Genomic DNA, 15,589 nt, shown 5'->3' with positions numbered 1-15,589 from the left:
AGTCACTATGAGTAACATATCTATCTAACAACATTTAGTCTTCCAGGTCACAAACAAATGTCTTTGCATTATTCTTTCTAATTTCTTTCATAAATGTTTTATTATTTTATATATATATTATTTTATATATTATTATTTTTGAGAGGGGGGGTTCTGGTCGTGAGGCCTGAACTCCGGGCCTGGGCGCTGTCCCTCAGCTCTTCAGCTCAAGGCTAGCGCTCTAACACTTGAGCCTCAGCGCCACTTCCAGCTTTTTTTTTTTTTTTTTGCTTATGTGGTGCTGAGGAATCGAACCCAGGGCCTCATGCATGCAAGGCAAGCGCTCTACCACTGAGCCACCTTCCCAGCCCCTGTATATTATTTTATTGAGTTGTAGTCTTAATTTTATTTTTTGTTCATTATGATTATACAGAAATGCAATTGATTCTTTTTTCTAAGTAGTACCTATTTTACTTTAACTTAATGTTCTCAAATTCAGGAGATGCAGTTAGCAAAAAGACACAAGCAGCAAGTATCTATCTCATCATCAGCATTGACTGCTGATAAATGATAAATGAAGTTGAAAAGTCCAGTAAGGGGCTGGGATGTAGCTCAGTGGCAAAGCACTTGCCTAGCAAGTGCAACATCCTGGGATCGATCCCCAGTACCAAAAAAGAAAAGACAATTGTTTCTAACATATTTATAGGATGATTTCTATGTTGCTTTGTATGTCCCTCATTCACGGTATAACCGATGTTTTCACTGTATAATTTGTGGAGGTGAAGGGAAAAAACCAAAGCATTTAACTAGGGATACAGGTGGACCCATTGCAACAATGAGATGTACAAGTTGTTATGTCGAAAAATGAACTTTACAACTTTGATGGGGGGTGGGGGAGGATCAGGTGGGGGGAGGGGGGAGTATGGGAAGGGATAGGAAGGGGAAACAAAGAGGAGGCAACAATGCTTGATAAGAAATGTATTCATTATCTTGCCCATGTAATTGAAACCCCTCTGTACGGTATTTTCACAATAAAATAAATAAATAAATAACATTTAAATTTTGAAAGTTTTTCTTAGAACTATTATTTAGGACTGGAGACATGGTTCAATGATAGAGCCTTGCCTATCAAGCATGAGGCCCTGAGTTTAGACCTAGTATTGCCAAAAATGAATTGATGTTTAGATAATTTTTTAGCAAAAGTATTTTCTCAGTTACGAAGTTATATCTTCATCTTTAAAAACTGAAAGCAAGGGGCTGGGAAGATAGCTCAGTGGTAGAGTGCTTGCCTTGCATGCATGAGGCCCAGGGTTCGATTCCTCAGCACCACATAAGCAAAAAGAAAAAAGCCGGAAGTGGCGCTGTGGCTCAAGTGGTAGAGCGCTAGCTTTGAGCTGAAGAGTTGAGGGACAGCACCCAGGCCCAGAGTTCAGGCCACACGACCGGACCCCCCTCCCCCCAAAAAAAAAAACCTGAAAGCAAAACTAACTTCATTACAGTGTACAATGATAAACTCTAATAACAGAAAATATTTTAAAATAAGTATTCCTGTTCAAACATAAAGTTCATATAATACAGAGACAGTGTGATTTAATTTCTAGTGAAGAAGTAGCAGCCATGCATATGACAGGTACTCAATAGTTGTTCAACTGGTACTAAAACTTACAACATGTTTATTAACACATAAAGCAGAGCTCATCATCTTTATAAAACAGGTTTGCAAAATACTCTGTATTCTGTAACTGATCGTTATCACCTAAGAACACAAAAACAAACCCATACATCCATCCCCTTCCTTCTTCAAGAACTCATTGAATATTTTTATTTTATACATCAGAGGTCATGCATGTCCAAGTCAAACAAGTTCACCTACTTAATTATATGTGGCCACAAGCAAAGATTGTTGAGGTAAGTTTTCACAAAACTTAATTTACCAATGTCTCTATTTTATTAACAATGCGTAATATCTACAATCCATATATTTTTGTGTTTTGGAAGCATTGGTGATTAAATCCAGGTTTCACAAGTAATTGCAAGAATTCTACCACTGAGCTATATAATCCAGCACTTATCTATAATTTTATAAAGAATTCCATTTAGATTTTAAACTTATGCACAAATTGTAAATGAGTAAATTTGTAATTTTATTTTTAACAATTCAAACTGTTACTCAAGTCTACTTTAAAATTAAATCAGTACTGTGCATAACAAAATTTTAAACGACCTGTATTAATATTTTAAAATTTAATGATATAAATGTCCTAAAAAGATGTTTTCATATTTCATTATGCAATAAATAGGCCATATTTTTGAGGATTATAATTTTTTCTGAAATCAACTGTTCCCCCAAATAAAGCACATTTAAAGTAAATATATCAATTTACTTGAGTCATATTTCCAGTTCAAGTGAATATGGGACATATACACAGCATACACACACCTCACAAATGACCAGGTAATTCATGCAAGGTTTCCAGTTACCACTTACAGACAATAACACAGAGTGTTCAAGGAGATGACATTGAGCCGGATGGTGGTGACTCACACCTGTCATCCTACCTACTCAGAAGACTTGAGATCTTACTATAGAGTTTTGAAGCCAGTCAGTAGAAACAAAATCCATGAGACATTTATCTCCAATTAATCAGCAAAATCTTGAACTGGAGATGTGGCTCAAGTAGTAGAGTTCTGGCCTTGAGCAAAAATAAAAGCACATTGAAAGTGAGGAAGCCTCAAGTTCAAGCTCTAATAGTGGCACACATCAAATCAAATAAACCCATGTAGCCTATTGTTTTAGAGTTTCCCTTATAGGTAAGCAGATTTTTCTGTATAATATTGAACTTAAACTAGAGACATTCTGATCATCTCCAGTTCAAATGCTTTTCAAAAAATTTTTATAGTTATTATAAAGGTTATGTATACAAGGGTTACAACAAATGCTTTGAAAGAGAATCTAGTTTTAAACTTTCTGATAACATAGGACAAATCTTATACAATGAATTTTGTTTTCAAAATAATGGAAGATCCTTTTGCAAGTTTGTATCCTGAATGCTGATTTTTTTATGTATGGATTTTTCCATCATGATTTTGCTAAATTTATTAGCTCTGTGTGTGTGTGTTCTAGAATTTTCTGTATATAATACCATGTCATCTGTGAACAGAGATAATTTTACTTCTTCCTGTCCAATCTGGATATCTCTCCTTTCTTTTTTTTTCCTCACTACTCTAGCCATAGCATCACATGTTGAGTAGAAGCAGCATATTTATTGGTCGTTTCTGATCTTAGGCTATTATTAAGTATGGCCATTGTCATGTTGAAGTTTCCTTCTATTTCTTAATATGTTGAATGATTTTTAAAATCATGATAGTGTTAAATTTTGTCCAGTTTTTTTCAGTATCACTTAATATGCTCCTGTGTTTCCCCTTTCATTCTGTTAACTGCTGTATTATGTTGATTTCCTTATATTAAAACATTCTTGTACTTCCAGAAAAGGTCCCACTTGCCAATGATGTACACTTCAATAACTGCTGAATTACATTTGCTAGTGTTTTGTTAAAGGCATTTGTGCAAAAACTCATGTGGAATAATGGTCTGTAGTTTCCTTATAATGTCTTTGGTGTTGGGGCATTGCTAGCCTCATAGAATAAGTAAAGAAGTGCTCTCTCAAGGAAAGAGGTGATATTGCCCAAAAAGAAATGTACTCTATCTTACTTATGTAACTATAACTCCTCTGTACATCACCTTTATTATAACAATACATTTTAAGTGCTCAATCCTTACATATTTAGGAAGAGTTGGAGGACTGGTATTATTTCCTTAAGTGTTTGGGAGAATTAATCAGTGAGCCCTCTAGTTCATTATTTTGGGGAGGTTTTATTTGGGGAGGTTTTGTGTATGGTATTGGGGTTTGAACTCGGGGCCTCACACTTGTTAGGCAGAAGCTCTACCACTTGAGTTATTGTGCCTCAGCCCTTTTTGCTATTGTCATTTTCAAATAGGGTTTCAACTTTTGCCTGGGTCAGTCTGGACTGATTCTATTCATGCCTCCCCTGTAGCTGTGATGACAGCCCAACGTTTTACTGGTCTTATAATCTTTTTTCCTGGGCTGGTCACCAACCTCAATTCTCTAAATTAGCTGGGTTACAGGCATGAGACATTAGGCCTGACTAAATTTCCCTCTGAGTTTTCATGCATTCCATGTTTTGTTATGCTGTTTTCACTTTCATTTGTCTTGGGGTATGTTCTTATTTCCTGTATTATTTCTGACCCAATGGTTGAATATGTTGTTTAATTTCCACATATTTGTGAATTTTCTAGTTTCCCTTCTACTTCATGTCTATTTCATGTGGTCAGAAAATGTAGTCTATATGATTCAGTGTTTAACATATCTTTATAGCACTAGAGATTAGACTCCAAGCATTGCACATTCTAGATAAGCACTCTACCATTAATCTACATCCCAAACCCAATCTTCTTAATTTATTAAGACTTGTTTTGTCATGTAACACGACTTATCCTGGAGAATGCATGCTGAGGGCAGGGCAGGAAGGGTCAGTTACCAGCATCAGCTTTAGACGTTTTCCTCGCTTATTTATGTGTTTGAAGCTGCTGCTGCTCTCAAATAACTTTGGAACCTACAGATTGGGCAGATCCCCAGTTGCTCCAGAAGCCTCCTAATTTGTGCTCCCAAGAGTAGCAAACAACCAAGCTAAAGAAGGGTGATCCTTAAGCTCATTGGAGATTATAGAAAACAAATAGAGCACTCAGTCCCGGTCTGGAAAGGGAGATCAGAAACAGGCAATCTACCTGCCTGTCATTGCCTCCAGATCCTGTCCAGGAGTAAACTACCCTGTGAGAGAGGAGATTGGGGAAATAGAGTAATCTGCTGTACCTGAGCTCAAAGTAAGCTCTCAGTCCACTCAGCAGCAAGCCACTCAGTCTTCAGTAATCCACACGCTATTGGACTTGCTCTTCACCACAAAAGCTGGAGCCAACATCTGTACCTCCTGGAGCCCAAGTTCCTTCCTACTTATATTTCTCAGATGGTCCACATCTGTACATTCTCCCTCTGTTACTATTTCTTGTGGCTCTCACCCAGTGTGGGAGCGTCCCTGACTTCCTGACTTGTGCATGTTCCCTGCTTTCAAGCCTCCCAAGCAGCTCAATCTCAAACATTAGGTTCCCTCTCACGATTGCACTTGGTGATAACACTCCAAGTTATAAGGAACAACGTAGTTGAGTTCTTCTACAATGCAGCTTCCAAAGGTCTCTATTAGATAAGATCCTGACTCCTGTATCTAGGACGGAAGTGTGTAAGCTGCCTGGCTTACTCTGTGGTTGTGACTTTGGCTCCCTACAACCACCTAGAGGTGTGGCTCAAGTGATAAAGTATCAACAGTGAGTGAAGAATATGGGTAAGAGCATGAATCCCTGAGTTCAAACCTCAATACCAACAAAGACACACACAAAGTTTGAGCATTAGGGGCTGGAATGCCAGCACAACTAAAAAAAGAAAAAAAGCCCAAGGCTGAATACTCTTCGATTTGTGTAAACATTCAAATGAACTGTTTGAAGATAGCTTTGGATATTTTCAGTACTGCTTTACTTATCCCCATGTTGTACCTTTCCCTTCAGCTGGTATGGCCTGCTTGTTATTCTATTCAAGAAATACTAACATGATCTCAGCAACTTCAGTGATACTATCTGTGGATACTATCTGTGGTTACCTTATATAGCTCTTGGTCTTTATTTCTGTGTCTTTTAAGATATCCATACCTAGAGCCACTTCAGGAAAAGGGTTTGCTAACCTAGCCCAGTCTTTTTGTCCTAACATCTTTAATTCAATTTTTTTTGTTGTTGGTCGTGGGGCTTGATCTCTGGGCCTGGGTGCTGTCCCTCAGCTCTTCAGCTCAAGGCAAGCGCTCTACCACTTGAGCCACAGCGCCACTTCCCCTAACATTTTCGAGTCAAATTTTCTAGCTCTGAGTATCAGGGCTAAGAGTGCCCATTTTCTTTTCTTTCTTTTTTTGTTGGTCATGGGGCTTGAACTCTGGACCTGGGCGCTGTCCCTCAGCTCTTCAGCTCAAGGCTAGTGCTCTACCACTTGAGCTACGGCGCCACTTCCGGTTTTCTGGTGGTTTATTGGAGACAAGAGTGTCATGGTCTTTCTTGCCTGGGCTGGCTTTGAACCATGATCCTCAGATCTCAGCCTCCTGAGTAGCTAGGATTACAGGTGTGAGCCACCAGTGCCTGGCTAAGGGAGTGCGTTTTTAAATTAAGGTAAGACTGACAAAAACAAAAATCTAGGTCATTGTTCTCTCTCTCTCTCTCTCTCTCTCTCTCTCTCTCTCTCTCTCTCTCCTCTCTCTCTCTCTCCCCCCCCTCTCATGCTTACCAGATAGGGACAAATGTTAGACCTTTCCTTCCTGATTGTCTTATGCCTAGTAGTGTGACAGAGCTCAAGCACATTGGGTAGAACTGATAGACCTTCCTTCTCATTGGGTTAGCTGAACAGTACTATTACTATAGAGCAGACATTTACTTTTTTTTTTTTTTTTTTTTTTGTCGGTCGTGGGGCTTGAACTCTGGGCCTGGGCGCTGTCCCTCAGCTCTTCAGCTCAAGGCGAGCGCTCTACCACTTGAGCTACAGCGCCACTTCCGGTTTTCTGGTGGTTTATTGGAGATAGGAGTCTCACGGTCTTTCCTGCCCGGGCTGGCTTTGAACCGCGATCCTCAGATCTCAGCCTCCTGAGTAGCTAGGATTACAGGCGTGAGCCACCAGCGCCCGGCTCAGACATTTACTTTTATAGGTACATGTAATGAGATATTGTTAAACTAGATGATGCTATATTTTTACTACTACTTCACCAATCATCAAAATTATACTTCTATAATTTAAATTCTATTACATCACACATCTGCTAAAACCCTTCAAAAGGCACTCCATTTGAAACTCAAAAGTCCTTAAATGGCCTGAGGTACTATACCATTCTTGCACACTACCTCGCCAATACACATGCTATTATCATACATTTTCCTCAACCTTATTTCTTTCTTTTCTTCTTAGGTCATTTTTTCAGGGGCACTTCTGATCTTGGGTTGTTCTTCTAATGACCTCATGGCATGCAATTCCCCCTTTGGAGTTACTGTTACTGCTGCCTGAAATGCTCTTCTCCCAGATACTCATAAGAATTTGACATCTTATTCTGCTCTTTCCCAACAGTATTTATTATGACTACTTGTGCATGTATTACTTGCCTCCCTTACCTACACTATCTGAAGATCAGGCACTAGTTTTATGCACTGCTTAATTCCTAAAACTGAAAATTGTGTCTATCACAAAGTAGGTACATTTGTTGAATTGCTTTTGTTATGATTTGCAAAATTTTCATTGTGGTGCATAAATATATATATATGTATATATATATATGTATATATATATATATATATATATATATACATATATATATATATATATATATGAGGAAATGTAAAAATAGGAACTTGAAGCTTCTAGAAATGTGTATTTGCCTACTTTTCATTCAACTGCTCTGACAAGCAGTTCCATGTTAGGTCTATACTTCAGGCTAGTAGTATTTGAAATAAGAGAATCCAGTGAATACAGCTTCTCTTGCAGTGAGGGAGCTGTCAAGACAAGATTCTTTCTCTCCTGTCTCACCACAATAATCTCTCTTGTCAAAAACTGTCAGGGTTCTCCAGAAAGCAGACTGACTACATTTAAGCTTTTGCAATGAGCTCACACTACATCTATGTAAGTTTCAGATTAAAAAAAAACCTACCAGGCATTGGTGGCTCACACACACCTGTAATCATAGCTACTCAGGAGGCTGAGATATAGGATCGCAGTTCAAAGTCAGCCTTATCACCAATAAACCAACAGAAAACTGGAAGTGAATCTGTGGCTCAAGTGGTAGGTAGGGTGCTAGAGGGACAGTGCCCAGGCCCAGAGTTCAAGCCCCATGACTGACAACAACAACAACAAAAAAAAAACAAAAAACAAAATAGAAAGCCTCTCAATTACAAAGTTGAGTCTTGTAGAAGCTTTTATTTCACTGATCAAAGAAAACTAAATTGAATCACTAATGATTAACATCAGGCATGCACCCCTACCTGAAATTGCTGTTAGTTTCTGACCAGCCTAAAGTTTCATAATTTCTTTAGGCACATTTAAAAGTTTTTCATATCCTGATATATGGGGTCAGATACTTTCTTCCTGTGACAGACTAGTAATGAGAATTAAGTTCACTGACTCGATTCCTTTATAACTAAAGGTCTCTAGATTCTCAAGCTGCCAATTCTTCTTTGAAACCATATTTCAATATAGGTATTTATTTCAATATAGATATTTAAGTAAATCATAGGGTAGGGAAGAAAGTTAACCTAGAAAGACGAAGTGTACTACATAAACACTCCATCATTTTTCTGGCACTGATGGTCAAACAGTAGATAAAGAGGCCCACAGTTAAGTGCCAAGTTATTCTTCTCCCACGGCTGCCTTTTCTTGCACAGAGATCTCCCTCAAATCTGAAATTATTTCACACAAAAGAGATGTGGTCCTACTATCAAATTACAGAAAGCATTTCCACTATCAAAATTATAGAAAGCTGTTAAGGAGACCTTAAGAAAAGCACAGCCCTACATACGGTAATCTGCATCTAATAGTTTTCCATTTGTCAATTTCACATGATTAGCATTAAAAACACAACCAAATACACGTGACCCTCAAGCTCCACCCCCACAAAACACTGGTCTTTGTTCATTGTCAAATGACAAGATGTCCCAAGAGTGAGAAAAGGTGGGTGTCAATCCTCCATAGCCATTTCTTCAATCATTCCCTCAACAGCTCTTCATTTCTTGGACTATCTTCCTTTTCCAAAGAGGTAATGCTGAGATCAGTCAGAAAGGCTTTCTGAGAAGACTGGCTTGGATTTCTGGGTCTGTTCCAGTCGATTCAAGATGAATTGGCTCGTATCAATGAAGCGCTCAACGCAGTTCACAAAACAGGCCTCAGCCCGACTGTCCAACTTTGGCCCAGGCTTGTCCATGCACTTCTCCTGCTCAGGACAAAATATAAAATCACAAAAGGAACTCGCAAAGAAAGAAAACACGTAAGAACAATATCTGATAAGTTACTCTTGCACATTTGGAAGTGAAGTGTACTAGTTGCCAAACAATTTTTTACTGGCTTGTCTTAAATTCTTATAACAACCTTGTGGGAAAGACATTATTTTAAATCCTTGTTTTGGAGAAAATGAGGAAAACTGTGGCGGAGATATCCTTTGCCCAAGATTATAGGGCTAGGGAATTGTGTAGGTCAAGAAAAATGGTAAAAATACAAGATAATTCTCTTTTGCTGAATTTGGCCCTAACTGCACAACATGCCTTTATATTAACTGAAAGAATGAAAGGATTAGAGGATAACTCTTTAGAGTAAGGCACCCTAAGTTCTATCAAGGAAATCATTATTTTTTAAACTAGTACATGGATGCATACATGAACAAATTGACTCCCTCTATTATGTTCCTATGCCCTCTTCTCCCCTTCCATGTATGTGTATTTATGTATATATGTAACTTCATATATTTATATGTATGTATGTATATATATATACATACTTTATCTAAGTACTTCTGTCATTTTGACCCCCCCTTTTTTTTTGCCAGTCCTGGGGACTGATTCCAGGGCCTGGGCACTGTCCCTGAGCTGCTTTTGCTCAAGGCTAGCACTCTACCACTTGAGCCACAGAACCACTTCCAGCATTTTCTGTATATGCGGTACTGAGGAATTGAACCCAGGGTTTCATGCATGCTAGGAAAACACTCTACCACTAGGCGAAATTCCCAGCCCTCTTTACCCCTTTATCATTTTGTTTCACTATGTAGTCCAGGCTGACCTTAAAGTTGCAATGTTCCTTTCTCAGACTGGGATCACAAGCATGCTCCACCACAGCTCCAAAAGCCAGAGGGTTTTTTTTTTTTTTGGGGGGGGGGGGGGGTTCTGGTCGTGGGGCCTGAACTCTGGGCCTGGGCGCTGTCCCTCAGCTCTTCAGCTCAAGGCTAGCGCTCTACCACTTGAGCCACAGTGCCACTTCCGGCTTTTTTCTTTTTTGCTTATGTGGTGCTGAGGAATCGAACCCAGGGTCTCATGCATGCAAGGCAAGCGCTCTACCACTCAGCCACCTTCCCAGCCCAAGCCAGAGGTTTTTGAGTCTTCAAGATGAGTGAAAATTTATGAGTTTTCCTAAAAAGTCCATAGTTCATAGATCCTTAAAGTGGCCCTTGCTGGGCACTGGTGGCAGAGCCTGTAATCCTAGCTACTCAGGAGGCTGAGATCTGAGGGTGGCAGTTCAAAGCCAGCCGGGGCAGTAAAGTCCATGAGACTCTTATAGCCCATAAATAAAACACCAGAAAACCGGAAGTGGTGCTGAAGAGCTCAGGGACAACACCCAGGCCCAGAGTTCAAGCCCCACAACCAACCAAAAAAATGTAGTCCTTATCCCCACCCTCTCCATATGTAACAAGTAAGAAATTAAAAAACAAAGAATCAAAACACCTTAGTCAAAGACAGACCTGAATTAATAAGTAAGCATTCTGAAGGATCATAGTCCAGTTTATGAGGAAAGTGACTGTAAAAACCGATGCCTGATTCTAGTTCAAAAGTGGTTTCAATGAATTTCATTCTTGATTCTTTGCTGTAATCGCAAGCCCCCTACTCCAAATACAACAAATTATCTGTCCTGGAAGTTCAATAACTTTGTATGTGAATCGAGTGCAATATGCCCGCCTTGACAACCAGAATACTTTGATCTCCTGCTACAAATGCCTTCTAACATTTTGCCAAAGTCTCCTAGTAGGGCAGACTCAATTTTTCAACCTTCAGATTCGAAATGGCTTGGGACTGCACAACTCAACAAGACAAGTAAATGTGTATGTTGGGAGAAATGCGCCCAACTTTTTTTGTCAGTAGGCTCAAGCCACTCATTTTTTTCACTAGAGGGGTTAGAAATGGGTAATCAAGGTAACTCCTGAGAGAAATCCAGGAACAGAAGATTCCCAGACTCTCGGGATCTGGGCTCCCTAAAATAAAACTCCAGTTCTGGGGGTCGGATCGTTCTTGGTAACCAGCATTAAGCAGCTTCAATCTCAAGTGTCTGGAAGTGCTTGGTAGGATGGCGGCCTAAGGCTCTGAGCTCCAGTTTCTTGCACCAACAAAGCGAGGTCCGGAGTGGAGAGAGTCCTCAGAAAAGTGGAGTCATCACCCTTCTCCCTTCCTGCGCGGCCTGAGCCATGCCTCCCAGAGAATACTGGTGACTCTACCCTCTTTTTAAATTCCCTGGGGCAAAGGCAGAGGGAACGTGAGGGCACTGCCTAGATCCCAGCCCCAGGATTCTTACCCAACAAAGTTCAGTCATCTGGTGCACCAGCTGCTGGAAGCGCTGCTTCTGCGTCTCCACCTCAATGAAATGCTGTAACTGTGGGTCCACTGCGCCCAGACCTCCCGCGGAAGACGAGGACGAATCCATCCCGGCGCGAACACGCGTGCCGAGAAGAACTCCGCACCAAGTCACCGACCTTCACGTGTCTCAAAGACGGAACCGGAACCACAACCCACGGCCTCAGGGACCGCCCCGTGAGCGCACTGCGTCGGCGCAAGGCTGCCGCCCTAGACCGCTCCGCCATTCCCCAGGTCTGGCGCCATCACTCTGCTTTTCAGACGTGCGGCATCCGTAACCCGCCGCACATTCGTGGCAGAGCCTGGCGTGCGCCTATTGCGCACGCGTGGTCAAGACGTTAAGCCCAAAACAAAAGAATAAAGAGAAGGCTATTACATAAGACCACGTGTCCCGTTGCGGGAGGGCGGGGCCTGGCTGCTCCGCCCTGGAGCACTTCCAATCCGCCCCCGCCTTTTTACCACTCCGGGGAGATTGCCTAGGCTGGGACTGGCCAAAGGCATAGGTGGCCGTTGGCGGGGAAGGGGTTGAGGGTGGGGGTGGGATGAGGATGAAGGGGCGCTGGTTGTAGTTCTTTGATAAATTCTTCCATGCAGGGTAGTGAGGCTCTTGATAGTTTACCATTTTCTTTTAATGATACTGCATTTCTATTGTGTGCCAAGCTCACTATACAGATGCTCACTGTATCTGAGAATTCGAGACAGAACTTAAAAAGAGCAAGACGGCTGAAATGTCGAGGATCTTTTGGAATATGGATACAGTTTTATGGCTTTACAGTTTTCTGCAATACTGAGATAGGATGCTCCAAGGAGGCTACATGATTGAGATGAGACACCTTCACTCATTACAGTAATTTTATTTTTTCAAAATATCTCTCCCATTTTATGACACTTTCATTTCTGCCAAATTCCAACCCACCCCTAAGCTCTCATGCTTCCCCAAAGGGCAGTGGGACACCCTACAAGATTATTTACATCCCTCTCTCCCCACCCCACCCCACCCCACCCCTCAAATGTTCCCATCCTAAGTTCAGTCTCAAATGTGCTTCTCTTGGATCTGGGGCCAAAACCAAGCACAGAAATCTTCTGATGTTTGTTCAGAAGGAATGAAACAAAACTATTCCTAGATGTACAGGGGCCTTTATGGATTCAGTTGAGAGAACAAAGACCCCTGATCCTGAAAACCTGTGATTTCCTCAAAGAAAGTGAAATTGTGGTTTGGAGAACAAAGGAGTAGAACGAAGAAGCTTATAGGCTAGTTCAGGATTCTTCATCCATGACATCTAGGATGTTGCTCAGGAGAATTTTGAAAGTGGGACGTTCATCTGCTTTCTAAAACCAAACAAAAAATAGAGTGTTACAGTGATTAGACTCCAGAATCCAAAGAAAATGTAATTGAAAGTAGCAAATGTTTATTAAAAATATACTATATGCTTAGCAGACTGTTGATTTAAAAAAAAATACCAGCTTTCCATAAAGTCTTTGTGCCCTTTTCATCTTTAGTAATTCAATTTATTAGTGATTAGAGCAAAACTCAGGTTATTAGTACAATAAGAATCTGAAAACTAAAGTGATAAACATTGATTAAAACTAGAGTCAAATTCATTACATAATTGAATATGGTTCTTATTTTGGAGCCTCAAGTGAAAATGGATACCAAACAAGTGGCTGGAAGAATAAATGTCCTACTAGCTGTGATAAAGTTTAGTTTGGTTTCAAGCAGTTTCAACAATGCCAAAGAATATGAGTGAGGACTTAACATTTCCAAGCCACAAGCCATATAGCTGTCAGGGACCCTAAACACTTGGGACATTTTGTCTGCTTTTCAGACTTAGGCTCTTTCTTATATGTCTGTAATCCCTGAGGTATTTCATGATTGATGGAACATTCATGCCAGAGTGGGTTCAATCTGTTAGAACCAAAAGGACTTCAGTTCTTTAGTCCAGTGAATTGGTGGTTCTTAAGCTAGCTGAGTTCACTGGGTGTTAGTGCTTTACACCTAGAATCCTAGCTACTCAGGAGGCTGAGATGTAAGGATCATGGTTCAAAGTTAACCTGTGCAGCAAAGTCCATGAGACTTTTTTTGTCGGTTTGTGGGGCTTGAACTCTGGGCCTGGGCACTGTCCCTCAGCTCTTCAGTTCAAGGCTAGCACTCTACCACTTGAGCCACAGTGGCACTTCCAGCTTTTTCTGCTTATGTGATGCTGAGGAATCAAACCCAGGGTCTTATGCATGCAAGGCAAGCACTGAGCCACCACTGAGACATCTTCCCAGCCCCCCCATGAGACTTTTATCTCCAGTTAACCACCTAAAAAAAACTGGAAGTGGAGCTGTGGCTCAAAGTGGTAGAGTGCTACCCTTGAGCAAACTCAGGGACAGTGCCCAGGCCCTGAGTTCATGACCAAAAAAACAAACAAAAAAACTAGTTGAGTTTCAGAACTTCCTAGCAGCTTTGAAAAGATCTCCAGGATCCATGTTAAATGTACCTAATTAGAAACTGTAGGAAAAATTCCCAGAAATCTATATTTTTAAGAATTCCTCAGGGATTCTCACAGGCACCCAGTTTGGTTACCCACTACTTTAGCTTGTCTACCATGTACAAGGCCTTAGGTTACATCCCAGGCACTGCCAAAAACTGAGAGAGAGAGACAGAGACAGAGACAGAGACAGAGACAGAGAGAAAGACAGAGAGAAAGACAGAAAGAGACAGAGACAGAGACAGAGAGACAGAGAACGAGAGACAAGGAGACAGGGAGACAGAGAGACAGAGAAAGAGAGAGAGGGATTGAGATTCAGAGATTGCCATTGGAAATCTGTTTTAGCCAGCCAAGTAAGGATGCCATGAACCAGATACTTTTCACCTCAGTAAGAGGGCTTCAGATTCACACAGATGCTGGTTGCTTATTGTTTCTTTTGTTCTATATCTATTGGGGCAGGACTGATAAATATTTACTTCCTGTTAGAGTTCTAGGTTGTCAATTCAAGGTTGTCAAGGCTCTACTGAAAAGTGGAGAAAGCACTTCAGGCAGACCCCAAGGTAAGAGCAGCAAAGTATTTGGCATTGGGAGTCTTTTATTTCCAAAATACCACACCTGTCTCCAAGCCCTACAATGTACCATATTTAAAAAGACATGAAAGGGCTGGGAAGGTGGCTCAGTGGTAGAGCCTTTGCCTTGCATGCTCAAGGCCCTGGGTTCGATTCCTCAGCACCACATAAGCAAAAAGAAAAAAGCCGGAAGTGGTGCTGTGGCTCAAGTGGTAGAGAGCTAGCCTTGAGCTGAAGAGCTGAAAGACAGTGCCCAGGCCCAGAGTTCAGGCCCCACGACCGGACCCCCTCCCCCAAAAAAAGACATGAAAGAAGTAAAGGTGTAGGTCAAGTGGTAGAGCATCAACTTTGAGCAAAAAAAGGTAAGCATGGTGTGAGTTCAGAAAGAGAGAGAGAGGAAGGGGAAAGAAGAGAAAGGAGAAAAGAGTGGATGAAGAGAGGAGGGGAGAGGAAAAGGGAAGATGGCTGGTTCCTGCATTCCTCATTGAGAATGTAAGACAGGAAAAGTTGGCAGCTGGTGAAATGGAAGAAAAAGCTAATAGATCCCAAAGCAACTCCAAAGCACAACCTTTAGTGACTGGCTGCTTATAGTAGGCCACATGGCCGCACAAGACACCCTCTCCTTAAGGCTGAGTTGGTATAAGGTTCTCCCAATACCATAGTGAAAACTGAGGTAGGCTCAGCAAAGCCCCTGCAATTCAAGAATTGGTGTGCAAGCCAAGTCACAGAATCTGTATTTTATCAGTCTGTAGCTAGCTTGCATGTAGCTATGAAAAGTGGACACTGACCAGCTAAATGAGAAACGCAGTGGAGATAATTTACTAATAAATTAAGGATAATAAATGGAAATAATTTAAGAGGGTACAATAAAACACTTACTTCATGCCAGCAGCTGTACATGATGGTATATACACTCTCTGAAGCCAGATGAGGCCTGTAAAGACGTAGGCCTTTGGCAATGTGTTCAGCTGTCTCACTGTTAGTAAATCTCTCATATGGCATCTTCCCCAGGGAGTAAATTTCCCACATCAAAACCCCTAGAAGATGAAATAAAAATGGGTAAGTTTGCCATCTTTTGGAGTACTAGAGGTCCT

The 15,589-nt window shown here is 41.1% G+C and overlaps 2 protein-coding genes across 4 annotated transcripts in view; both read right to left on the bottom strand.

The window, feature by feature from the left end:
* Nucleotides 1-8,025: 8,025 nt before the first annotated feature.
* On the bottom strand, nt 8,026-11,640 carry Timm8a (translocase of inner mitochondrial membrane 8A). The gene is made up of 2 exons (XM_070040065.1): nt 11,394-11,640; nt 8,026-9,054 (listed from the first exon to the last, which is right to left on the bottom strand). The coding sequence occupies exons 1-2, from the start codon at nt 11,520-11,522 to the stop codon at nt 8,893-8,895; spliced, it is 291 nt and encodes a 96-aa protein (XP_069896166.1). The 5' UTR covers nt 11,523-11,640; the 3' UTR covers nt 8,026-8,892.
* Nucleotides 11,641-12,290: 650 nt separating this feature from the next.
* The window catches only part of Btk (Bruton tyrosine kinase), a 37,073-nt gene continuing 33,774 nt past the window's right edge, over nt 12,291-15,589 (bottom strand). For all 3 annotated transcript variants that reach the window (XM_070040062.1, XM_070040061.1, XM_070040063.1), the window contains 2 exons: nt 15,375-15,532; nt 12,291-12,781 (listed from right to left, as the gene is read on the bottom strand). In XM_070040062.1, coding sequence (XP_069896163.1) covers nt 12,710-12,781; nt 15,375-15,532 — 230 coding nt within the window. In that variant the 3' untranslated portion in view covers nt 12,291-12,709. The remainder of the gene's footprint in view (nt 12,782-15,374; nt 15,533-15,589) is intronic.

Source organism: Dipodomys merriami, unplaced genomic scaffold (assembly GCF_024711535.1).
Source record: "Dipodomys merriami isolate MVZ:Mamm:240054 unplaced genomic scaffold, mDipMer1.0.p SCAF_3, whole genome shotgun sequence".
NCBI lineage: Eukaryota > Metazoa > Chordata > Mammalia > Rodentia > Heteromyidae > Dipodomys > Dipodomys merriami.
The sequence above is the reverse complement of the archived record's forward strand: the minus strand, read 5'-3'. Positions and strand labels throughout refer to the sequence as shown.